We start from the raw sequence: 25,164 nt of genomic DNA, 5'->3' as shown, positions 1-25,164 counted from the left end.
TTCCGCCGCAAATATCGCAACACACTGCTTTGTTGCAGGTTTAAGCAGCCCATGGAATTCAATGGGTAAACCCGCAATAGAAGAGTTGCGTATCCGCAGAACTAATCGACATGCTGCGGTTGAAGTAACCGCACTGCAGGTCAATTCATGTGCGGTGTTTTCGGCGGATATTTACTGCAGTGTGGGGAAGAGATTAGTTGGAATCTCACCCACACTTCCGGTACTGTAAAATGCTGCAGATTCTCCGCAATTAAACTGTTGCGTAAAATTCGCAGTGTTTAAGCTGTGTGTTCCTAAACTTACTGTGTATTAGGAAGTCACCGTAAATGGTAAATATTCCTTAAAGGGCAAGTAAACTTTTAAAAAACTTTTGACTTTTTATTGTGACATGTCAGAAGTTGTGATCGGTGGGGATCCGAGCACTGAGACCCCCACTGATCGCTAAAACGAAGAGGCAGAATCACTCCGGTGAGCAATGTGCCGATTCATTTATGATCTGCTTTTCCTCAGGAAGCCAAGCGAGCGGTGTACGGGTTCATAGACTTTCTCTTGAATCCGTACACCGCCCCGAGGAAAACTGATCAGAAAAGAAGCGGCACAGCGCTCCCGAGCCCTTCTGCCAATTCGTTTTAGCGATCGGTGGGGGTCGCAGTGCTCTGACCCCCACCGATCAAAACTTCTGACATGCATTATGACATTTCAAAAGTTTAGTTACACTTTAAAGAATATCCGCACTTTTAATATGTCATAGAGACATATCAGAAGTCTTGATCGGTGGGGGTCCAGGTGCTGAGACCCCCCAATATTGCTGAAACGAAGGCGCAGAACCCCCTCAGTTGAGTGCCCTGCACCTTCGGCTGTGATCGGCGCTCCACCTTAGGCTGAAAACGGGCTAGTAATGTTTTACGTGAGCCCATCTTCAGGATGACAACGAGACCCAATCACAGCTGAAGGTGCAGAGAACTCAAATGAAGGGGTTCTGCACCGATATTGAGGGTCTCAGCACCTGGACCCACACCGATCAAAATTTCTGATATGTCTCTATGACATATCAAAAGTATTGGAAATTGCAGATACTCCTTAAAGCTGAACCTGTGATTTGATGTGTAAGTAGCCCCTACCATGGGTGAATATGTCCATCTATAGAGTATTTACATGCACGCAGGCTACCCCCTAACTGAGCTTTACATACAACTAGCTTTATACCCGGCGTTGCTCGGGAGGTTGGACTTACGGTCTGGATAGAGTAAAAGCTCACTATTTAAATACCTCTCAGTATGAATTTAATTGCTCCCTCTCGATATGCTAGAGAGTGTAAATAATGTTATTGGAAGCCTAAAAGAAATGAAGCCATATATTCATTACAGATTTAGGCCTCGTGCACGCAAACGTAAAAACGCCCGTAATTACGGGCCCATAGACTTCTATTGGCCATGGGTACCTTATGGGAAGGTGCCCGGGCTGTTGAAAAATATAGAACATATCCTATTTCAGGCAGTAATTATGACACGGGCAGGCCCATATAAGGCTTCATGCCCACTTCAGCGTTTTCCTTCAGGGTGCTAGCCGTTTTTCTGACAGCTAGCACCCTGACCCATTCATTTCAATGGGACCATGCACACTTCAGTTTTTTTGACGGTCCCGTTGCTCCATTCAGACAAAAGTAGAGCATGTCCTACTTTGGTCCGAGATTCCGTGACCGTGAGGCCCATGCAAGTCAATGGGGCCGTCAAAAAAACCTTAAGGTATCCGTGTGCCATCCGTGTGTGACGGAGCCGTTGCCTGGTAACGGCCAGGCGGGCAGAGGTACACATACAGACAGATACTGCACTAATCGGCAGCCCCTTCTCTCTGTCAGCACTGATAGAGAGAAGAGGCTGCTGAGCCGTGCTGGAACGCAGCGATATTAAGAAAAATAAGTTCATACTTACCCGGCTGTTGTCTTGGTGTCGCGTCCCTCCTCTGACATCCAGTCCGACCTCCATGGATGACGCGGCAGTCCATGTGACCGCTGCAGCCTGTGATTGGCTGCAGCGGTCACATGGTCTAAAACGTCATCTCAGGAGGCCGGACTTGAGGAAGAAGCAGGGAGTTCTGGGTAAGTAGTAACTTTATTTTTGTTGCGGGTTTTTTTTAAATGAACCATTAAAGAGGCTCTGTCACCAGATTTTGCAGCCCCTATCTGCTATTGCAGCAGATCGGCGCTGCAATGTAGATTACAGTAACGTTTTTATTTTTTAAAAACGAGCATTTTTGGCCAAGTTATGACCATTTTTGTATTTATGCAAATGAGGCTTGCAAAAGTCCAAGTGGGCGTGTTGAAAAGTAAAAGTCCAACTGGGCGTGTATTATGTGCGTACATCGGGGCGTGTTTACTACTTTTACTAGCTGGGCGTTGTGTATAGAAGTGTCATCCACTTCTCTTCAGAACGCCCAGCTTCTGGCAGTGCAGACACAGAGCGTGTTCTCCAGAGATCACGCTGTGTCGTCACTCACAGGTCCTGCATCGTGTCAAACGCCGATGCTGCTGCAGAATCATCTGTAGCCTCTGGTGCCGATGTGTCCTCGCTCGTCTGACACGATGCAGGACCTGTGAGTGACGTCACAGCGCGATCTCTGGAGAACACGCTGTCTGCACTGCCAGAAGCTTGGCGTTGTGAAGAGAAATGGATGATACTTCTCGTCAGAACGCCCAGCTAGTAAAAGTAGTAAACACGCCCCGATGTACGCACATAATACACGCCCACTTGGACTTTTACTGTAAACACGCCCAGTTGTACTTTTGCAAGCCTCATTTGCATAAATACAAAAATGGTCATAACTTGGCCAAAAATGCTCGTTTTTTAAAAATAAAAACGTTACTGTAATCTACATTGCAGCGCCGATCTGCTGCAATAGGAGCTAGGGGTTGCAAAATCTGGTGACAGAGCCTCTTTAACTGATCAGCAGTAACTTTCAGCACCCGGGACAGTGACTTCCGCTGGAGTTAAAAGTAATAAAAGTTAACTTACCCAGAACTCCCTGCTTCTTCCTCCAGTCCGGCCTCCCGGAATGACGTTTCATCCCATGTGACCGCTGCAGCCAATCACAGGCCAATCACAGGCTGTAATGGTCACATGGACTGCTTTTAAACCAATGAAAAATCGGGCTTCAAACAAACTTTCCAAAATATATATTAGAAAAAGAAGATCTCGCTGATTCTTCACACTTAAAGGGTTAAAGCATACATGGCACCATTTATACTAAATGGTCATCAGTGCTGGTCCCATAATACTCACCAAGAGTTCAGAAGTGCCCAACTTGTCTAGTTCCAGAGATTGGATCCTAGAGATGTGAACCCCCATTTCCCTATGTATTCCAGAGCACTCTATACAGGTTAATATCCCCAGGTTGGTAGAGAGCCAGGTAGGATCTGTAGAAAGAATGACAAAAGTTGTGTAATGTGAACAGAAGGTGACAATAAGATGGACGAAATAAAGCGGACAGTACAGACAGAAGGTGGGGGTCAGTAAGAAGGCTCTCCAGTAGCGTAGCTAGTGGAGGGCAGTGGCCCCGGGCCCACTGAGATGGTGAGGCCCAGTGCCGGTCCCCCAGCGGTGGTGTGTCCCGGTTTTAACTTTATTTGCATCCTCAGGACGAAGATACAGTTGAATCCAATGCTGGAGCAGGGAGCTGATGGCTCCTTGCTACAGCATTCAATGGGTATTGCCAGCTCCAGCTGTGAGTGGCTCGATGCAGAAAGGCGCTATTTAGTGACGTCACTGCGCCTGTCTACAGAAAGCCACACACTGCACAGAGCGGAGGTGCAGAGGGATCTCTGCCACACGTGGGAGCGGGGATAGGTAAATATTTATTGATTTTGATTAGGCACTATGGGGCATTATACTGTCTGGTGGTAGCTAAGGGGGCATTACACTGAGTATGGGGGGGGGGGCGAAATAGAGAAGTATACTGTATGGGACAGCTACAGGGGCATAATACTGTGTGGGGACAGCTATGGGGGGCATTATACTGTATGTGGCCAGCTATAGGGGGATTATACTGTGTGGGGACGGCTATGGGGGAATTATACTGTATGTGGACAGCTATAGGGGCATTATACTGTATGTGGACAGCTATAGGGGCATTATACTGTATGTGGGCAGCTATAGGGGCATTATACTGTATGTGGACAGCTATAGGGGCATTATACTGTATGTGGACAGCTATAGGGGCATTATACTGTATGTGGGCCGCTATAGGGGCATTATACTGTATGTGGGCAGCTATAGGGGCATTATACTGTATGTGGACAGCTATAGGGGCATTATACTGTATGTGGGCAGCTATAGGGGCATTATACTGTATGTGGACAGCTATAGGGGCATTATACTGTATGTGGACAGCTATAGGGGCATTATACTGTATGTGGGCAGCTATAGGGGCATTATACTGTATGTGGGCAGCTATAGGGGCATTATACTGTATGTGGACAGCTATAGGGGCATTATACTGTATGTGGGCAGCTATAGGGGCATTATACTGTATGTGGACAGCTATTGGGGAATTATACTGTATGTGGACAGCTATAGGGGCATTATACTGTATGTGGGCAGCTATAGGGGCATTATACTGTGTGGGGACGGCTACAGGGGCATTATACTGTGCGGGGACGGCTATAGGGGCATTATACTGTATGTGGACAGCTATAGGGGCATTATACTGTATGTGGGCAGCTATAGGGGCATTATACTGTGTGGGGACGGCTACAGGGGCATTATACTGTGTGGGGACGGCTACAGGGGCATTATACTGTGTGGGGACGGCTATAGGGGCATTATACTGTATGTGGACAGCTATAGAAGCATTATACTGTATGTGGGCAGCTATAGGGGCATTATACTGTGTGGGGACGGCTATAGGGGCATTATACGGTATGTGGACAGCTATAGGGGCATTATACTGTATGTGGGCAGCTATAGGGGCATTATACTGTGTGGGGACGGCTACAGGGGCATTATACTGTGTGGGGACGGCTATAGGGGCATTATACTGTATGTGGACAGCTATAGAAGCATTATACTGTATGTGGGCAGCTATAGGGGCATTATACTGTGTGGGGACGGCTACAGGGGCATTATACTGTATGTGGACAGCTATAGGGGCATTATACTGTATGTGGACAGCTATAGGGGCATTATACTGTATGTGGGCAGCTATAGGGGCATTATACTGTGTGGGGACGGCTACAGGGGCATTATACTGTGTGGGGAGGCACTGAAGTGGAATTACACTGTGTAGGGAAGCTATAAGGGCATTACACTGTGTGGGGGCCACTAAGAGGTCATTATACAATGTGGGGGGCACTAAGGGGTCATTATAGTATGTGGGGCAGCTATGGGAGCATTAATCTGTCTTTAGGGCAGCTATAGGGGCATTATACTATGTGGAGCACACTAAGGTGTCATTATACTGTGTGGGGGGGCACACAGATGTGTAGTTGTCCCCAGCCCCCTGTGATAAACTCCTAGCTATGCCGCCTCTGCTGCTCTATGCATCCAGGGGGCATCTCTCCTGTGTGCTGTAATCTCTCCTTAGATGCATTTTTTCTGCCTCGTGATTTATCAATCCATAAATGTCAATAAAATAGGGGATGGGGGTGCTGCAAATACTGCAACTGCGCAGGCAAAGTCCTACAATGGTCATTCAGGCTGAAAAAAAAACTGGTGATGACAACTTTATCCAGCAGGTGGCAGCAGATACACATCTCCTAGAGTTGGGCGCACAGCAAACCCGTACTACAGATCGCTTTCAATGTCTTTCCCCTATATATGCCCTCAAACGGTTAATCTATGATAGTATATCCCTAGGATATGCCATTATTTTTGGATTGGTGAGTGTCTGACTGTCAGGACCCCCACTGATCCTCAGAATTTCCCTGATCCAGGACTCCCACTAATCCATATTTGTCCCCTTCTGAACGTCTAAACTTCCTAGTTATGTAATTAACCATCCAAACAGCACAATGTTGCTGCAATGTATCAGCCTGGAGTCAAGAGCTAGGATGAATACAAATTGTATCAAGCCCTCAAAAGTATTAGGCAAGGAGGGATTTTCCCTCTCTAGGTATAAACAAGGATGTTCTCGTTCACTGACAGCAAGGAGAGATCTTAGAAATTAGGTTAGGCATTGTTACACATTATACAATGATTTCCCTTTAGTTCCACAAGACTGGACGACCCCTTTAATCCCCCATGATGCCGCATCTACATAAAAATATTTCCCCTGTGGAAAGGCTCTAACTATACGATTCTTCTGCCGATTGCTGCGCAGCTATAGACCGCGTTTTCCATGGGTACACCTTCCATATGAATGAATATACCGGTAGCACTGATCAGCTGGGATAATTATATTCATTATGGTTATAATACTACTAAACAGTAGAAAATTATACAGTCCTCGGTGAAGAATGAGCGCTACGGTTTCTGGTTTCATATTTATGTAACGTTCTAATTATCGTCAAGCGCGGTCTTAAGTCGTGTCATTTTCTATTATATAAGAGAAAAATGTGAGTTCAGTCTCGGTAGGTGTGCCGTATACCGGTCAATAGACGGAAAATAAAAGGCGACCATGATATCAATCATTACATGATAACCATGGAAAGCCGGGTCACATGGGAAGAACGCAACGTACGGAGCAACCACTAAAGAATATATCCCATCAGGCCAACCTATGAGTCCACATAACATGGCGGGACGGTAGAACTACATTCAGATGAGTGTAGCCAACCTCGGACGTGATAAAACGGCGGGACGCGTGGTCACGGATCCGCCATAGACTAGCGTGTATAGAGGGATGCGTGACACGCAGTAATATAGGACATGCCCTATTCTTTCACGGACCCTTCACGCGCTCCGTTGAAACAATGGTCGTGTGAAAGGCCCCATTAAAATACAGGAGTCCGTGTGACGGCCGTTGTTTTAACAGCCATGACTCGAACGTGATACTCGCTGGTCTGAACGAGCCCTTAGATGTTCATCAGTATGAAGTGTGTGACGGAGTAATGGATCAGCTCCTCTGCACTTCCTCTGGTCTAGTAAAGGTGCCCAGTAGATGAAAGATGGCAGAACCCGCCAAATGATCCTTGGTTCCCACAGGAGATCGGTTTCTGATCTAGTGGCCTGACAATCACTTATTCTCCTCTCCCCATAGAAAACGCCCCGGTAGCGATCTATAAAGTGTATGGCCACCTATAGGCTCTGTTTACATTGTGTTTTCGACATACGTTACTGCAGGTCATAGAGTAGTTAGAGAATGTGTTGGGCCCCATGCACACGGCCGTGCCAGTAATCACAGTCCGCGATTGTGGGCACGGACAGCCGCCCGCATTCTCGGCCCGTGCTCCAAGTACAGGAGCACAGGCCGTAAAACGCAAAAGATAGGACATGTCACACTTCTACGGCCCGGACACCTTCCCGTAAATAAACGGGAAGGTGTCCGTGGACAATAGAAGTGAATGGGTCCGTAATCGCGGTCCGCAATTTATGGACGATTTTTACGGTCGTGTGCATTAGGCCTTACCCGTAAGCCCCCATGTTAGAAAAAAATATATAAAAGCGCTGCGGCCCACTGTATAGGAAAGTGCCGCAGCCCACGCTGTTCTATATATAATAAACTATTTCGGCATCCGCCGGGTCCACGAGGCTCTATGGATACGGTCAGCGTAGGGGACGGGAATATTCGTTGGCACATATGCTGAACACAAACCAAACAATAATGCTAGGACAGCGCGGGCATCAAATGTTTAGATGCCTTTTCTTCTTGCTCCTTGTTTTGTCCGGCTTTGGGTCGGATAATGTGGATTTTTATTGTTTGCTATACATCTATTAACTCCATATGGAATACAGAGCAGCAGGGGAAATGAAGACCTGAATCATAATTACAAGCGATGATATAATTACTCTCAGGTTCTACCAGGAGCAGGGTAATCGGGCACATAGGACCCCAGACAAACTTTACTGGATGTCTTTATAGGTGCGGTAGCTCAGATTTTCTAATACTAAATCCCCTTTTTCCCATCATAGGTTAAAAGGCTCACTGTCCCCTCTCCTGACATGTCCGTTTTACTAAATATGTTTATTCCCATGAAATAACAACACTGGAACCAAATTATTATTATTATTATTTTTTTTTAAATCTGTCATGTTCCTCTGTTATTCCTCCTAGAAATGTATGAAAGCGTTACCAAACTTGTCAAAGGGGCGTGTCCCTACACAGTCTCACTGGCCTCACTGATTGGACATTGTCAGACTGTGTAGGGACACACCCTCAACTGGTAACAGCCAGTTGACAATTTATTTATACATTTCTAGGAGGAATAACAGAGGAATAGAACAACTTAGAGTTCTAAGAAAAGATGCCTCAGAACTGTGATTTCATGTGGAATACAAGTATTTACTAAAACAGACACGTCAGGAGAGGTGACAAGTTCTCTTTAAATGAAAAAAAATGCTGACTTCCTGCAGCCACCACTAGGGGGAGCTCACTGCACAGAGGACAATTTAGCTCTAATTAAAGAATCTGCATTAATCTATACGTAGTAAATTCCACTAGTGGTAGCTGCAGCCAGAATTTTATAATTTTGCTTTATGCCGGCAAAAAAAGGAATTTTGGAGCTCTGATTAAAATAACGTAAAATTCGGAGCTACCTCCTTACTGGACATATGGCAAAGTGTCTGGGACCACATTACACCTGCCCCAAAAAAAAAAAAAAAAAAAAAAAATGTCTGTATAATAAATTCCTCACTGGTCCCCTGCAAATAGGCCACTGTGACGGTGATGTCATGTGGATGTGTCGACCAATGGCTGAAGGCCGCAGTGACCAAGAAAACTAAAATCTGTATCATGAGTGGTAAGGGACCTATGATCTTTATTTCCTGGGCAGGACGGTTCTCAGTCCACCCCTGGGTCTACTGTTCAGAGGGTTCATCCACTGAGGACCGTCACTAGTGTAATATAAGAGTATAACGGGTGAGAACATTCACACCTGCAGATCCACAATCACAACAAGCATCGTTTCCTGCCGTCTTCTGCACGTCCTCGATAATGGCTTTACTCAGGTCCTCCAGGCTGCTCTCTCCGCTGCTCTGACCGTCACGGAAGGCCATATTAAGCGCTTCCTCTTTGCTGTTTGTTAAAACCGATATCCACCTGTCAAAAAGAAGAAAAAAGTTACTAAGAAAACGGAGAACACGAGAAAGTAGAAGAGTATTAAAAAAAAACTCCGATGTTCAGAGGAAACCCCCCCCCCAAAAATAAAAAATTATGTTACATTTTTTTTTGTACAAGAGAAATTTATTGATTATATATTAGTATTCAAATCTTACACAACCCCTTATGTGACCCCCATGTCTCCGTGGACCATGGTTCTGAGATTCTGCAACTACCAAAAATACAACCTGACCTCTCATACTGCATGTATGCAGTGTTGTGTTCATAGTACTTAAAGGGACACTCCTGGCAAAACTTATTCGGTCTAGTGCCAGGCCTGAGTGAGCGGTGCATGACACAGGGATATATAGTACACCAGAGGGAACCCCTGCATTCTGGATCACCCCAAGGCCCTGCACTGTGTATGAGTTTTACACGGAGTGTTCCTTTAAAGAGGGTCTGTCGTCCGTTTTTTAATGCCCTATTTCCTATCAAATCTAATAGGCGCTGTCATGCTGATAACTAGTGTGTGATTTTTAATCAAAAACGTTTATTATTTGCAAAGTTATGAGCATATTTCTAAATATTCTAATTTGGCTCGAATAGAAAAGAAAGAGTCCCCTCCTATTTAGCTCTCTGGGCGGTGTAATGTTTTCTGTATGATGATGTCCAATCAGCATACAGCTTCTCCCCCTTCCCTGCCCAGCAACACAGTGTGATCATATAGTACACAGCTTCCATTCCAGACTTTGTTTTCAACTGCGGACACCTGTTTTTTTCACAGCTAGTACTGCGATCCTGGTGGCATATGAAAGATTAGAATCTCATCTTTCATATGCCCCCAGATCTACTGTTCTAGGTGGTCCACAGCCAGAGATATGGCTATTTGAAGCGATCCCCCTTCCCTCCAGCCTCAGTCTCTGACACTGTGTGAAGCAGCTTCATGCTGATTGGACAGTGTCAGAGGCTGTGAGGAGGCTCCGCCTCAGGAGAATCGCTGGTGGTGACACCCACTTGTCCAGTATAGTATAATATGCATATTTAGAAAAAAGCTCATAACTTTTAAATGAATGAACATTTTGGGACACAATTTTCACTGGAATGATCAGTGTGACAGCGCCTATCAGATTATATAGGAGATAGGGCATTACTAAACTAGTGACAGATCCTCTTTAAACGCAAGGGGCCATTCATCAAGGATTACTCCTAAACGTTCCCAGTATAACGATGGAGGCCAGAGAGCGATGCATCCTGCATATAATGCAGCCGCCGTATACCAGCCGCAGCTCCCGCAGTGATTCAGGGCCATGGAGCTGAACACACTATGAGGAAATCGCAATGAATGCAGTACCTCAGGGAGGCGACGGTGACAGATTGAGGTTTTCTGTTCTGCCTTCATCTCTACAGTTATTTTCCACAAAATCTGGTAGGACACAAACTTACGCTATATAATCCTGCTCATCTTCCGCCTGAAAGTGGTAAGTTCTGTTATCTGAAAATTAAAGGGAAACCGATTACTGACATTTCCGGTGTTACTAGGAATTATCAACTAATATCCTCCTGTTAAATTACACAATTGAAGGGCTAGATTAGCAGCCTCCACAGAATGTAGCTACAGTTACAGCATTGTAAACTGTACAACCTGAATAGAATGCCAGAAATACAGTTAAGACTGACACAGAGCAGTAAATGACAAAGGGGGTGTCGAGGATACCAGCATTTCCTGCTAATAGCCAAACATAATATTAACATACCTTACAAATATTCTTATTACTTTTTTACTAAGGGGTGGTAATGATATATTATTGCAAAATTATTGCTCTAAAATTTAACTCTGGATCAGTACAGGATAAGTAATGTAATGTATGTACACAGTGACTTCACCAGCAGAATAGTGAGTGCAGCTCTGGAGTATAATACAGGATGTAACTCAGGATCAGTACAGGATAAGTAATGTAATGTATGTACACAGTGACTGCACCAGCAGAATAGCGAGTACAGCTCTGGAGTATAATACAGGATGTAACTCAGGATCAGTACAGGATAAGTAATGTAATGTATGTACACAGTGACTCCACCAGCAGAATAGTGAGTGCAGCTCTGGAGTATAATACAGGATGTAACTCAGGATCAGTACAGGATAAGTAATGTAATGTATGTACACAGTGACTCCACCAGCAGAATAGTGAGTACAGCTCTGGAGTATAATACAGGATGTAACTCAGGATCAGTACAGGATAAGTAATGTAATGTATGTACACAGTGACTCCACCAGCAGAATAGTGAGTGCAGCTCTGGAGTATAATACAGGATGTAACTCAGGATCAGTACAGGATAAGTAATGTAATGTATGTACACAGTGACTCCACCAGCAGAATAGTGAGTGCAGCTCTGGAGTATAATACAGAATGTAGCTCAGGATCAGTACAGGATAAGTAATGCAATGTATGTACACAGTGACTCCACCAGCAGAATAGTGAGTGCAGCTCTGGAGTATAATACAGGATGTAACTCAGGATCAGTACAGGATAAGTAATGTAATGTATGTACACAGTGACTCCACCAGAAGAACAGTGAGTGCAGCTCTGGAGTATAATACAAGATGTAACTCAGGATCAGTACAGGATAAGTAATGTAACGTATGTACACAGTGACTCCACCACACCAACATTATAGTGAGTGCAGCTCTGGAGAATAATACAGCATGTAACTCAGGATCAGTACAGGATAAGTAATGTATGTACACAGTGACTCCACCAGCAGAATAGTGAGTGCAGCTCTGGAGTATAATACAGGATGTAACTCAGGATCAGTACAGGATAAGTAATGTAATGTATGTACACAGTGACTTCACCAGCAGAATAGTGAGTGCAGCTCTGGAGTATAATACAGGATGTAACTCAGGATCAGTACAGGATAAGTAATGTAATGTATGTACACAGTGACTCCACCACACCAACATTATAGTGAGTGCAGCTCTGGAGAATAATACAGCATGTAACTCAGGATCAGTACAGGATAAGTAATGTAATGTATGTACACAGTGACTCCACCAGAAGAACAGTGAGTGCAGCTCTGGAGTATAATACAAGATGTAACTCATGATCAGTACAGGATAAGTAATGTAATGTATGTACACAGTGACTCCACCAGCAGAATAGTGAGTGCAGCTCTGGAGTATAATACAGCATGTAACTCATGATCAGTACAGGATAAGTAATGTAATGTATATACACAGTGACCGCACCAGCAGAATAGTGAGTGCAGCTCTGGAGTATAATACAGGCTGTAACTCAGGATCAGTACAGGATAAGTAATGTAATGTATGTACACAGTGACTCCACCAGCAGAATAGTGAGTGCAGCTCTGGAGTATAATACAGGCTGTAACTCAGAAACATTACAGGATAAGTTATTTCATGATTTTACAAAGTGGCTTAATTTCTTAGGTTTATTCTTTATATCGCTATACATACATATTGACTATGGGAAACTACGTTTTAGCACGATACATAGTGTACTCTTTCTTGCAGCCATTCTACAGGATAATTGGAATAGATCCATTACATTTTACAAACATAACGTAGACAATACTTGACAATAGTGAAGAGAATCAACATACGTGATATCAGGTCGAAGCATTTCTTCTCATCAGCGTTGGGTTTCACCTGGCAGGTGAGCAGGTTCAGTTTTGCAGGTGGCCTGTTGGACTGGAAGAACAATAAGGATTTAGAAACAATGTGCAAACATTACAGTGCAGCACAGCGAGATCAGGGAGTTCATACACGTGATGGATAACAAAGCTGCTCATAGATGATACTCATTAAAAGGGGATGTCCTGGATTAGAACAACATGTCTAGTTTCTTCCAAAAACAGCGCCACACCGGTCTACGGATTGTGTGTGCTATTGCAGCTCAGTCCCATTCCCTTTAATGAAGCAGAGCTGCAATACCAGACACAACCCAAGCACAGGTGTTGCGCTGTGTTTGGAAGAAAGTAGCATTTTTTTTTTAAATATTGGACATGTCGTCAATGAAATTAAAAGGAGCAATTCAGACCAATGAAAATTTGTTACCAATATAGAAGTTTTTTCAAATTTTCTTTGTGGTTACCTATTAAAGTAGGTGCAAATATAGGTGCAAAATTCTGTGCTAATAAATTTCTTAATTCATCTTTATAGGGGCCGGAACTTTTCTGATAGAGCTTCAAATCCCCTGCCTAGTCATAGAGATAAATGATAAAATTTTGTCTGCCTGCAGCGACCACTAGGGGGAGCTCCCTGCATACGAATAACAGTATGCAGTAAGCTTCTAAGCCCCCTCTAGTGGTGATCTTTTATAAAAATGGCATAACGTCTAAATATGTTGCCCCGCAAGTAACTTGCCCCCACCTGCAGGCAACGCTTAGGTCTGTGAGCAGGTATACAGTCACACTTCAAGCAGTCATCTGAGAGATTTTTTATGTTTGCTTTGAATGTACATGGAGAAGAAAACCTGATATAACGCACCCTCAGTACAAGATAAGTAAAGTATTTATAGATCAACTCCACATTATATTAAACTGTAAAATGTGGAGCTACATTAAGGCTGGTGCGGGATCAGTCGCTGCCGCAACGTTTTCCCTGGCGCGCTGCTCTTCAGAACTAAGCCCGTTGTTTGCTGGAGGAAAGTGATCCGTGTAGTGACAGTCGTTACGACTCTTTCCTGAATAAACGCCAGAACATGCACGTAACGGAGGGTTCATCAGTAGAAAACAATGGCTGAGCAAATATTGACACACAACTGCTTGTTCTATAGTATTCTCCGAGTATGAGAGCGAGTCACCGATAATCCCCATCATCGAGTAAAGGATTAAGAGTTGTCGAATAACAGATTTCATCCCTGGAGGATAAAGTGACTGGAGATGTGGGACGTGCCGATATGTCCTGTCATTACCCCCAAGAGAAAGCCAATGTATTACTATGAGCCTGTATGTACCAGCATAGCAGAGGGCAGGTAGTGCGACAGACGCCAGCAACAAAACCCAGTGCCGGCCATCAAGGCCTTTTACACGGTGGAACCAGTGCAAAAAACGGCATGCGTGCTCTTAACCCTTCTTACCCCCGACGGGTGACATATTTCTGTGCCACATTTAAAAAATAAAGTGTCAGTAGCCTCAGCTTTAAATGTTCCCATCAAGACCTCAGTGTCAGATGTCCCTGTCAGCGCCTTAGATACCGCCCCACAGTGTCTGTCACGGATGTCCCCCATGGATGCCCTCCACAGCGTCCGTCACGGATCTCCTCCGCAGCGCCCGGTCACGGATCTCCTCCGCAGCGCCCGGTCACGGATCTCCTCCGCAGCGCCCGGTCACGGATCTCCTCCGCAGCGCCCGGTCACGGATCTCCTCCGCAGCGCCCGGTCACGGATCTCCTCCGCAGCGCCCGGTCACGGATCTCCTCCGCAGCGCCCGGTCACGGATCTCCTCCGCAGCGCCCGGTCACGGATCTCCTCCGCAGCGCCCGGTCACGGATCTCCTCCGCAGCGCCCGGTCACGGATCTCCTCCGCAGCGCCCGGTCACGGATCTCCTCCGCAGCGCCCGGTCACTGATCTCCTCCGCAGCGCCCGGTCACGGATCTCCTCCGCAGCGCCCGGTCACGGATCTCCTCCGCAGCGCCCGGTCACGGGTCTCCTCCGCAGCGCCCGGTCACGGGTCTCCTCCGCAGCGCCCGGTCACGGGTCTCCTCCGCAGCGCCCGGTCACGGGTCTCCTCCGCAGCGCCCGGTCACGGGTCTCCTCCACAGCGCCCGGTCACGGATCTCCTCCACAGCGCCCGTCAGGGATGTCCTCCACAGCGCCCGCCACAGATGTACCTCACATTGCCCTCCACAGAGGTCATGCCACAGGGCCCGCCAAGCAGTTCGCAACAGATGTCTCACAGTCCCCGCCCACACAGAGCCCGCCACACGTTCGACAGAGATGTCCGACACAGGAGGCGCTGCCAAAGATGGCTGTCGCCCCGCCTGCTTCACAGGTAATAACAGTCAATGTGGTCGCTTTGCAACCAGCAAGTTGCCAGGACCGCGACTCCACAGCCGCAAGAGATCCAAACCCGCTGGACGTCTTGTGACTGTGGTGTCGGGGTAGCTTGCAGTAGAAAACGACCACATTCACTTATATCACAGCGTTGTACGCGGCACTACACAGCCATCTTTGGACGCACGACCTGAGCAGTATGTAGCCCTAACGTAAAGTATCTCCAGCCAAAATTGAAAACTCTCCTGTGCGTCGTCTCAATCCTTATTCGTGGTCTTCCCTTTTGTAAACTCTCCTGGCTTCTCCTCTCTCTGCTCCACCTGTAAACCAATCACTGAGAGACACCCCTCCTGTGCAGACACGCCTGACTAAATCTATGCCTGTAGCTGCAGAGCTCAGGGTTACACCTAAAGTGGAACTGCAAATCCCAGAAAGCCATGACAGTCTGCATCTTCCATGACATGCTCGGACTTGTAGTTGGCGTACTAGCTGGAGAGTCAGAGCTTGCAAACCATTTAAATATATAAAGCGAACCCATAAACAGTTACATATATACATAGCACATACAAATATAATGTGAGCACTGAAAGCACACACTGAATAATATATAAGCAGGCATCGATCGCTCCCTAGTGAACTAGCTGGCAGCCAGGCATACTGGGCAATATATCTGCACGCAGGGGATGTAGACGAGACTGTTCACAGAAGTCAATGGAAAGAGCAACTTGTGTGCTGCCTGCTGCATCAAAACTTGCAAAAAATGGAGTTACTCAGAGTCGTAATTTGATTTCTTCACAATTTTCAAGATCTCTGCTTGCTTGTCAGTGAATGGAAGCATCAATGCTTCAATCCAGAGGCTGAAAAAAAACGCATCTAGTTTGGCTCAATGTGCAAAAGAGAGTTCTGATACACTGTAACGAGCCGTGCACCAGTGTAGGTGGATCTTCGTTGGATTTGATGTGTTACTCACGGCTCTGAATTACAGCACCGCCCAGTGGTAACTTGCGGAGTGACGGGGACACATTTAATTAGTGGAAAAATGAAATCACCTCTTGATCCAGAACTCTGGCTGTTCCTTTAATTGTGTAATACGGCCTATTATCACCGCATGTAGTTAATGCATCATTAAGGAAAAGAATCGGACTGCGTGCGATAAAATAGAAAAACAAAAATATAGTGTAAAGACGGCAGTAAAACAACAAGGAGTAAAAGAGAGAGAGGGAGCAATATAGTCCAGTTGTGTCCTCATTACAGCTCCCCCCATGGACAGGTTACAGGACACCAACCGAAGTACTGTATCTTGTTGAAGTGTGGGAGGGAAGCCATAAAAATACGGGGACAGCAGACAAAATCCACGAGGATGTATCCTTTGTAGGGTCCTAATGCTGCCACCACTGACACCATGCCACCCTACAGCCAAGGGTGTACTTACTAAAGAGTCAGACCAGGCAGCTAATATGGTGCCCATGGAGTGAAGGGGGGCAACTCAGGTCCCAATGGGAGGGAGATGAAAATGTGACCAAGGCTCCACCTCTCCACGGACACTACAATGATAGCAAACATAGCCCTTCTAGGGTGAATCAACATCAGGTTCTTCATACACCAGATCGGCAAGAGACAAAGGGAAGGAACCTGTCAGAGGCTCATGCTGCCCTTCTCGCCTTCAAGGGTTGTGACAAACAAATATTGGGTCCTTCGTGGCCTAGATGGGAAGGGGACAGAGCGCAAGTACCGGACAGGGGCCAATGCTGCCCTTCTCTCCTTCAAGGGATGGGATAAACAAACATCAGGTCCTTCATTAGGCAGAGAACAAAGGGGAAGAATCTGCCAGAGGCACATGGTGCCCTTCTCTACTTCCAGGGATGGGGCAAACAAACATCAGGTCCTTAATGGCCTAGATGGGCAGGGGACAAAGGGCAAGACCCTGCCAGAGGCCTGTGGTGCCCTTCTCTCCTTCTAAGGATAGAATGGGGCAAAAAAAAAATATATATAGGGTCCTTCATGGCCCAGATAAGCAGATGGCAAAGGGGAAGAACCTGCCAGTCCTATGTGCCCTCCTCTTCTACAAGGGATGGGGTAAACAAACATTAGATTCTCCAAGCCCCAGTAAGTAGTGGACAAAAGGGGAAGAACTTGCCAGAGACCCACGGTGCCCTTCTATACTTCCAGGGATGGGGCAAAACAAACATCAGGTCCTTAATGGCCTAGATGGGCAGGGGACAAAGGGCAAGACCCTGCCAGAGGCCCGTGGTGCCCTTCTCTCCTTCAAAGAATGGGGCAAACAGACAACGGGTCCTTCATGACCTCTATAAGTAGGGGGCAAAAGGGAAGAACCTGCCAGAGTCCCATGCTCTCTTCTCCCCTTCAAGGGTCGGGACCAAACAAACATTGGGTTGTTCATACCCGAAATGGGCAGGGGACAAAAAGTAAGAACTGACCCGAGGCTCTTGCTGCCCTACTCTCCTTAGGTTGGGATGAGGTTGGAGAAAACACACACCGTGTCCTTCATGCTGCCGATGGGCAGAGGAAAAAGGGCACTTGCTGGCTTCTCTTTCCTTAACCTTCAAGGGATGGGGTGAAGGCCAACAAGGATCAGGTCCTTCATGCCACAAATGGAGGTGTGTGCTGTAAACCAGCACCATAGCGGTGCCATAGTGAGTATTTTTTGTGACCCTCTCAATTCTAAATGCGCCTCTAAAATTGACAACCTAAAATATGACATAATAGTCACCTGAAACCTTCGATTTTGACCGTTGTTCCCTGGTTGAGGGGCATCATAAGAACGGAAAATGAGCATCGCCTATTACAATCCTCACACGCAGGTCGTCATGTCAAGCGTTCCCGGTAACACAGCAAGCGTAAATTGCGAATGGGTGTTAAGAATTAGTTTTCACACCCCCTCCCCACCGGTGAGATCTCACGCTGTCATTGTATCATGGGTAAGATGATTATTACAGCAGCAGACAATCGCCCTGGCACAGCCGCCAGAAGACGGGACCCTGCCGCATGTTATCCACATGAGCAGCTGTTTAGTGAGAACGGATCACGTCCCGCCGCGTGAGTGACTGGCTAATTGTTGTCAGGCCGAGCGTCTGCCAGAACGCGTCAGCTGCTGATCAGAGATGGCAAGGAAACCGGAGTAAATATATTTTCATCAGCACATGTGATACATTCGGATGAGCAGATTTATTTGGTCGTGCTTTGAAGTAGGAGCGTAAACACGGCAAACACCACAGAAGCGCTGACGAGAGAACATTTCTATTCCCGCAAGATGTAAACTTCCGGCGTCTACTTTACGTTCTTATCTCACACCGTCTGCGAGTTTCTAGAAAATCTGAAGAAATACGACGACTTCTCGTTCAACAGGAGCGCGGGGTGAAGCAAAACCACCGACGAGGACAAAGGTCACAAGTGGGATTTACAAAAACATCTATTACGTATTTTTCATTGAATTTTAGTGTTAAATACATTTTACGGCTGCATTATTCCGAGAATTTTTTTTCTTTTCTACTTATTGGGATCATTAACCCCGTAATACTGCACATATTTTCTACGAAACAATTTTTGGAGATTTTCAGCTTGTGCTTCTTAGACGGTCAGTTATAAGCAGATTAACCTGTAAAACACGTGTGGACAGTAACAATCACTTAAAACGCAATCAATCTGTGATAAAACCTTATGTCAACTTGACATTCGGCCGCGCAGCAGCCACTATCTATCCTTGTATCTATACCAAACTTTTTTATTCCTTAAAGTTATTTTTGTGTACCCCCCACTAACAGATAGGGCAATGTGCAGTAACTGGCAGAGGCTTTGGTGTAGTGGTATAGTACAGTGACTACCAGAAAGAGAAGCCATGGTGTAGTACAGTGACTGGCACAGGGTAGAGGCATTGGTGTAGCGGTGCAGTGACTGGCACAGTGTAGAGGCATTGGTGTAGCGGTGCAGTGACTGGCACAGGGTAGAAGCATTGGTGTAGCGGTCCAGTGTAGTGACTGGCACAGGGTATAGGCATTGGTGTAGCGATCCAGTGTAGTGACTGGCACAGGGTAGAGGCATTGGTGTAGCGGTCCAGTGCAGTGACTGGCACAGGGTAGAGGCATTGGTGTAGCGGTCCAGTGTAGTAACTGGCACAGGGTAGAGGCATTGGTGTAGTGGTCTAGAACAGTGACTGCCAGAAAGAGAAGCCATGGTGTAGTACAGTGACTGGCACAGGGTAGAGGCATTGGTGTAGTGTCCAGTGCAGTGACTGGCACAGGGTAGAGGCATTGGTGTAGCGGTCCAGTGCAGTGACTGGCACAGGATAGAGGCATTGGTGTAGTGGTCTAGTATAGTGACTGGCACAGGACTTGGTGTAGCGGTCCAGCGCTGTGACGGGCACAGGGTAGAGGCATTAGTGTAGTGGTGAAGTGGTCTAGTATAGTGACTGGCACAGGACTTGGTGTAGCGGTCCAGCGCTGTGAAGGGCAGTGTGTAGAGGCATTGGTGTAGTGGTGAAGTGGTCTAGTGTAGTGACTGGCACAGGACTTGGTGTAGCGGTCCAGCGCTGTGACGGGCACAGGGTAGAGGCATTGGTGTAGTGGTCTAGTACAGTGACTGCCACAGGGTGGAGGCATTGGTGTAGTGGTCTAGAACAGTGACTGCCAGAAAGAGAAGCCATGGTGTAGTACAGTGACTGGCACAGGGTAGAGGCATTGGTGTAGTGGTCTAGTATAGTGACTGGCACAGGACTTGGTGTAGCGGTCCAGCGCTGTGACGGGCACAGGGTAGAGGCATTAGTGTAGTGGTGAAGTGGTCTAGTATAGTGACTGGCACAGGACTTGGTGTAGCGGTCCAGCGCTGTGAAGGGCAGTGTGTAGAGGCATTGGTGTAGTGGTGAAGTGGTCTAGTGTAGTGACTGGCACAGGACTTGGTGTAGCGGTCCAGCGCTGTGACGGGCACAGGGTAGAGGCATTGGTGTAGTGGTCTAGTACAGTGACTGCCACAGGGTGGAGGCATTGGTGTAGTGGTCTAGAACAGTGACTGCCAGAAAGAGAAGCCATGGTGTAGTACAGTGACTGGCACAGGGTAGAGGCATTGGTGTAGTGTCCAGTGCAGTGACTGGCACAGGGTAGAAGCATTGGTGTAGCGGTCCAGTGTAGTGACTGGCTCAGGGTAGAGGCATTGGTGTAGCGGTCCAGTGTAGTGACTGGCACAGGGTAGAGGCATTGGTGTAGCGGTCCAGTGTAGTAACTGGCACAGGGTAGAGGCATTGGTGTAGCGGTCCAGTGCAGTGACTGGCACAGGGTAGAGGCATTGGTGTAGCGGTCCAGTGTAGTGACTGGCACAGGATAGAGGCATTGGTGTAGTGGTCTAGTATAGTGACTGGCACAGGGTAGAGGCATTAGTGTAGTGGTGAAGTGGTCTAGTGTAGTGACTGGCACAGGACTTGGTGTAGCGGTCCAGCGCTGTGACGGGGCCACAGGGTAGAGGCATTGGTGTAGTGGTCTAGTACAGTGACTGCCACAGGGTAGAGGCATTGGTGTAGTGGTCTAGTGTAGTGACTGGCACAGGGTAGAGGCATTGGTGTAGTGGTCTAGAACAGTGACTGCCAGAAAGAGAAGCCATGGTGTAGTACAGTGACTGGCAAAGGGTAGAGGCATTGGTGTAGTGGTGAAGTGCAGTGACTGGCACAGGGTAGAGGCATTGGTGTAGTGGTCTAGTATAGTGACTGGCACAGGACTTGGTGTAGCGGTCCAGCGCTGTGACGGGCACAGGGTAGAGGCATTGGTGTAGTGGTCTACTGTAGTGACTGGCACAGGGTAGAGGCATTGGTGTAGTGGTCTAGTACAGTGACTGCCACAGGGTAGAGGCCATGGTGTAGTGGTGAAGTGGTCTAGTGCAGTGACTGGCACAGGACTTGGTGTAGTACAGTGACTGCCATAGGGTAGAGGCATTGTTGTAGTCGTAAAGTGCAGTGACTGGCACAGGGTAGAGGCATTGGTGTAGTGGTCTAATGTAGTGACTGGCACAGGCCTGGGTGTAGCGGTCCTGCGCAGTGACTGGCACAGGGTAGAGGCATTGGTGTAGTGATCTAATGTAGTGACTGGCACAGGCCTGGGTGTAGCGGTCCTGCGCAGTGACTGTCACAGGGTAGAGGCATTGGTGTAGTGGTAAAGTGCAGTAACTGGCACAGGGAAGAGGCACCGGTGTAGCGGTCCTGCGCAGTAACTGGCACAAGGTATAGGCATTAGTGTAGCGGTCCGGTGCAGTGTTTAATAAGCCGCCCCGATCATGCCCAACTGACACCTGTGCTTGGCTCGGTACAAGGCAGAGCTTTGATACACTTAAAAGGGAACCGGTCACCAGCATTTCACCTATTAAATCAGCAATACCCGGTGGAAGTGGGTGAGAAATCATTTCTATGTAACCTATATTTATCTTTTAAGTAGCTCTGTACCTTTAGTATTCTGTTTTTAGTGTTCCCGTGCCGTATGCTAATGAGCATAAAAGTAATATCTTCGTTCAAAATGAGTAATATCTTCATTCCTCTAGCCTTTGCGGAGTTTACCCCGCCTAATTACTTGTGATTGACAGCTCTTTGCCTCCCTCAGCACACACGAAATCCCGCGCTTGTGCATCGATGTCCTGTTCTGGTGCTTGCCCACAAAGGGACACCATAGCGGCGCATGCGCAGTAACTAGACTTGAGTCCCGGATGAAGCAGGGAAGAGTATCGGACCACGCATGCGCGCTATCTCAGACGAGATTTTGGCATTCAGGGCGGGTCAGTTTTCAGCGGTGGTCGAGAATAAGAAGAGGAACGAACGAACGAGACTGCCGGATTATTACCATAAAAGGCTCAAAATGTTTGCAGTCCGTTATTCACGGAGGAGGCGTTTAGGAGAGGGGATAACAGCGATTAACTTTTAACAGCAGCGGCCAGCGAGGGGTGAGGAGAGTTCAATAGGTGAAATGCTGGTAACAGGTTCCCTTTAACAAGTTGTACACCAGGGAGCGCAGAATTTGGTTAGGATCACTTTTCAGCCTCTGGATGTGAATGTCTCCCCTTTAACTGGAAAAAATAAATCACCATCTTCAGGCATGGAGGTACACTGGACTGCAGAGGCAAATGTCAATTCAAATACTCTGTTAGGAAATTCTCAGTTGATAGAGGGGACATCTCCATTCGGTACCCTTATCTATCATCAGTGGAGGACCCGGCACATACATTATACTCACAGCATATATATATATATATTTATTTTTTTCTGTCATTCTTAATTTCTCCTGTAGAGGCGCTGCAGTGAAATTGAGCACTTGTATTGAAGTTCTTCCACAGATTACAGCTGATCGCTGGGGGATGTAGCAGCAGGACACCTTGTCAGATTATTATTGGGGGATCCTTCTAAGAAATAAATATTGTCCGAAGCAGAGTACGCCTTTAGACCGTTACTTACTGTGGCATGGGATATTGTGAGGATTCCATTTTTCACCATACATTTTCTTCTTTGCCAAACTTTCCTCAGGCTGAAAAGAAAACACAATCCTGTCATTTGCAGCCATCACATGAAGACGCCATCAACAGCATAATAAGCCTTATTATTACATGATATGTGCGATATACTGCGTGGCTATAACAAGCTTGGTGTGCTTGCACATTGCCATTAGTCTATGAAAACTTCTGCCTCCATTTCTTATTGCTCCGATGCAGCCAAAATGAAAGATGAAACAACTTTGCAAATAATATTAATTACAAATATCCTACCGTTTTTAGTATACAGTTCCTATGCAGACCCATGCACAGCTAAAGACTACAGACAAACCCTGTGTATAGTCTAATTCTGCAGTCATGTGTTAGTGTCTTCCATTTGCCCCTTCTTCTGTTGCCTGTAGGCTCTCCGATTAGGAGCTGTATACTGGAAACGGTATACAATTCAAGGTCTGGCATTACCGATTACAGAGATATCCTTGCATCAAAAATGATGAACGAGAATAGAAAAAGGTCATAAAAAAAATAGACCACCACTTAAAACAATAATATCTACATCACCGTTATACTTGTATATAGATATTGCTAACAGCTATAATATAGTCTTCAGGACTGCAAAATAGTTTCAGAACTGAAACTGTACAATAGTAAATTGTTGCATTAGAGGAACCCAGATTTTAGGGGTGTGTCTGACAACAAGCTTGTCGACAGTTTCCAATGACAACCAGCAGAATTTTGAATGCAGCTCCGGAGTATAATACAGAAGGTTATTCAGGATCAGTACAACATAAGAAATGTAAGGTATTTACATAGTGATTATATCTAGATGTAAAATAAAAACGGTGTTAAAGGATATGCCCACTTTTTGAACACGCCCACTACAAAGCCAAAAGTTCAAAACGTTAACCTCTTAAGGACGCGGCCCTGTATGCTACTTAATGAGGCAGCGATTTTTCCTGTATTTTCCTTGTTGCATTCCAAGATCCAATACTTTTAAACTTTTCTAAAAATAATTTTTGGGGTTTAAAAAACACGTGTTTTTTGGGGTTTGTCTTAACGGCGTACACTGTGTGGTATAAATGACATTCTTTAGGATTATGGCAATACCAAATCCACAATTTTTTTGGGGATATTTTACAACTTTCGCATAGTGAAAACCCTGACGAAGCTGTAGTGAAACGAGCGTTGGGTCCGTGGTGGTGTGCCCTGAAACCGGTCCTCTTCGGCTTGGTTACTCTGTGCTGCCGAAATAATGGAAATGTGTGGGACGAGCGATAGTAGTAATGATCGCTCTTCCCCATACATTACTGGTAATAGCTCCTTGAGAAAGTAGAATACGGGCTGTATCGTTGATCGGCGCTAGTCTACACGGCCTAAAGCAGTGCTGTATACCAATACTTTCATTATCTAAAGATTTGTCTACTATTACTACTAGATTGTATACATCTCTCCCCAGTATTTTTTAACATATTATGTATCATCAAATAGAACTTTGATATATGATTATTTGTAACTATGTTACGGTCGTGTTGTCTGTATAGGTTTGGATAGTGAAAAAAACTTTTCGTAAAAAATTATATGTTTTAGTTACGCCACATTTCAAGACCCATAACTTTTTTATTTTTCCATCTACACATCGGTGCGAGGACTTGGTTTTTTTGCAAGACAAGCTGTAGTGGCTTTATTGGGGTACATATCACTTTTTTCTTCTTTTTTTGGGGAGACAAGAAACAAAAAGAGGCAATTTTGGAACGGTTTTTTATTTTGTTTTTTTTTTTTCACTTTTTCACCAAGCATTTAATTTTACTAGTACGGGTTGTTATGGTTTTTTCTTTCGTTTTTGTTTTTTTTCTTCCTTCCAATAATAAAGGACTTGCCGCCATGATCAGACACAGAGCATCTCAGGGTTCACACACACAATACAGGAGGCTGTTTGGGTTATTGTGTATACAAAATGTTACAAAAGTCCCTCCAATTGAAGAAGGTCCTTACCCATCGCTCTTCTTTAACAGGTAGCCTTTCTTCTCACAGCCGTACTCCTTATTTCCTTGGAGCTGGTGCATGCTGTACCCTCCCTGTTTACTCTGAGAATCCTGGTAAGAAAAAAAGAGAACACGAAATAAAAATACTAGATGATGATTTATACACAAAGTACAAAAAAATGGTTGATCCTGTCAGTCCTTCAGATGAATATTTTTATATTTCTTTAATTAATGTATTATAGTAGTTATATTCTTGTATATAGGGGCAGTATTATAGTAGTTATATTCTTTTATATAGGAGCAGTATTATAGTAGTTATATTCTTGTATATAGGGGCAGTATTATAGTAGTTATATTCTTGTATATAGGGGCAGTATTATAGTAGTTATATTCTTGTATATAGGGGGCAGTATTATAGTAGTTATATTCTTGTATATAGGGGGGCAGTAATATAGTAGTTATATTCTTGTATATAGGGGCAGTATTATAGTCGTTATATTCTTGTATA

The 25,164-nt window shown here is 45.8% G+C and overlaps 1 protein-coding gene across 3 annotated transcripts in view; it reads right to left on the bottom strand.

Annotated features, from left to right (window-relative positions):
- ASAP1 (ArfGAP with SH3 domain, ankyrin repeat and PH domain 1) overlaps positions 1–25,164 on the bottom strand; it is a 239,949-nt gene that overhangs the window by 18,283 nt on the left and 196,502 nt on the right. For all 3 annotated transcript variants that reach the window (XM_075825722.1, XM_075825724.1, XM_075825723.1), the window contains 6 exons: positions 24,667–24,767; positions 22,643–22,712; positions 12,811–12,898; positions 10,633–10,681; positions 9,026–9,189; positions 3,279–3,412 (listed from right to left, as the gene is read on the bottom strand). In XM_075825722.1, the coding sequence (XP_075681837.1) occupies positions 3,279–3,412; positions 9,026–9,189; positions 10,633–10,681; positions 12,811–12,898; positions 22,643–22,712; positions 24,667–24,767 (606 nt within the window). The remainder of the gene's footprint in view (positions 1–3,278; positions 3,413–9,025; positions 9,190–10,632; positions 10,682–12,810; positions 12,899–22,642; positions 22,713–24,666; positions 24,768–25,164) is intronic.

The sequence above is a fragment of the Rhinoderma darwinii genome, chromosome 5 (assembly GCF_050947455.1).
Source record: "Rhinoderma darwinii isolate aRhiDar2 chromosome 5, aRhiDar2.hap1, whole genome shotgun sequence".
NCBI classification, from domain to species: domain Eukaryota; kingdom Metazoa; phylum Chordata; class Amphibia; order Anura; family Rhinodermatidae; genus Rhinoderma; species Rhinoderma darwinii.
Note: the sequence above shows the minus strand (reverse complement) of the source record. Positions and strands in the feature narration are given on the sequence as shown.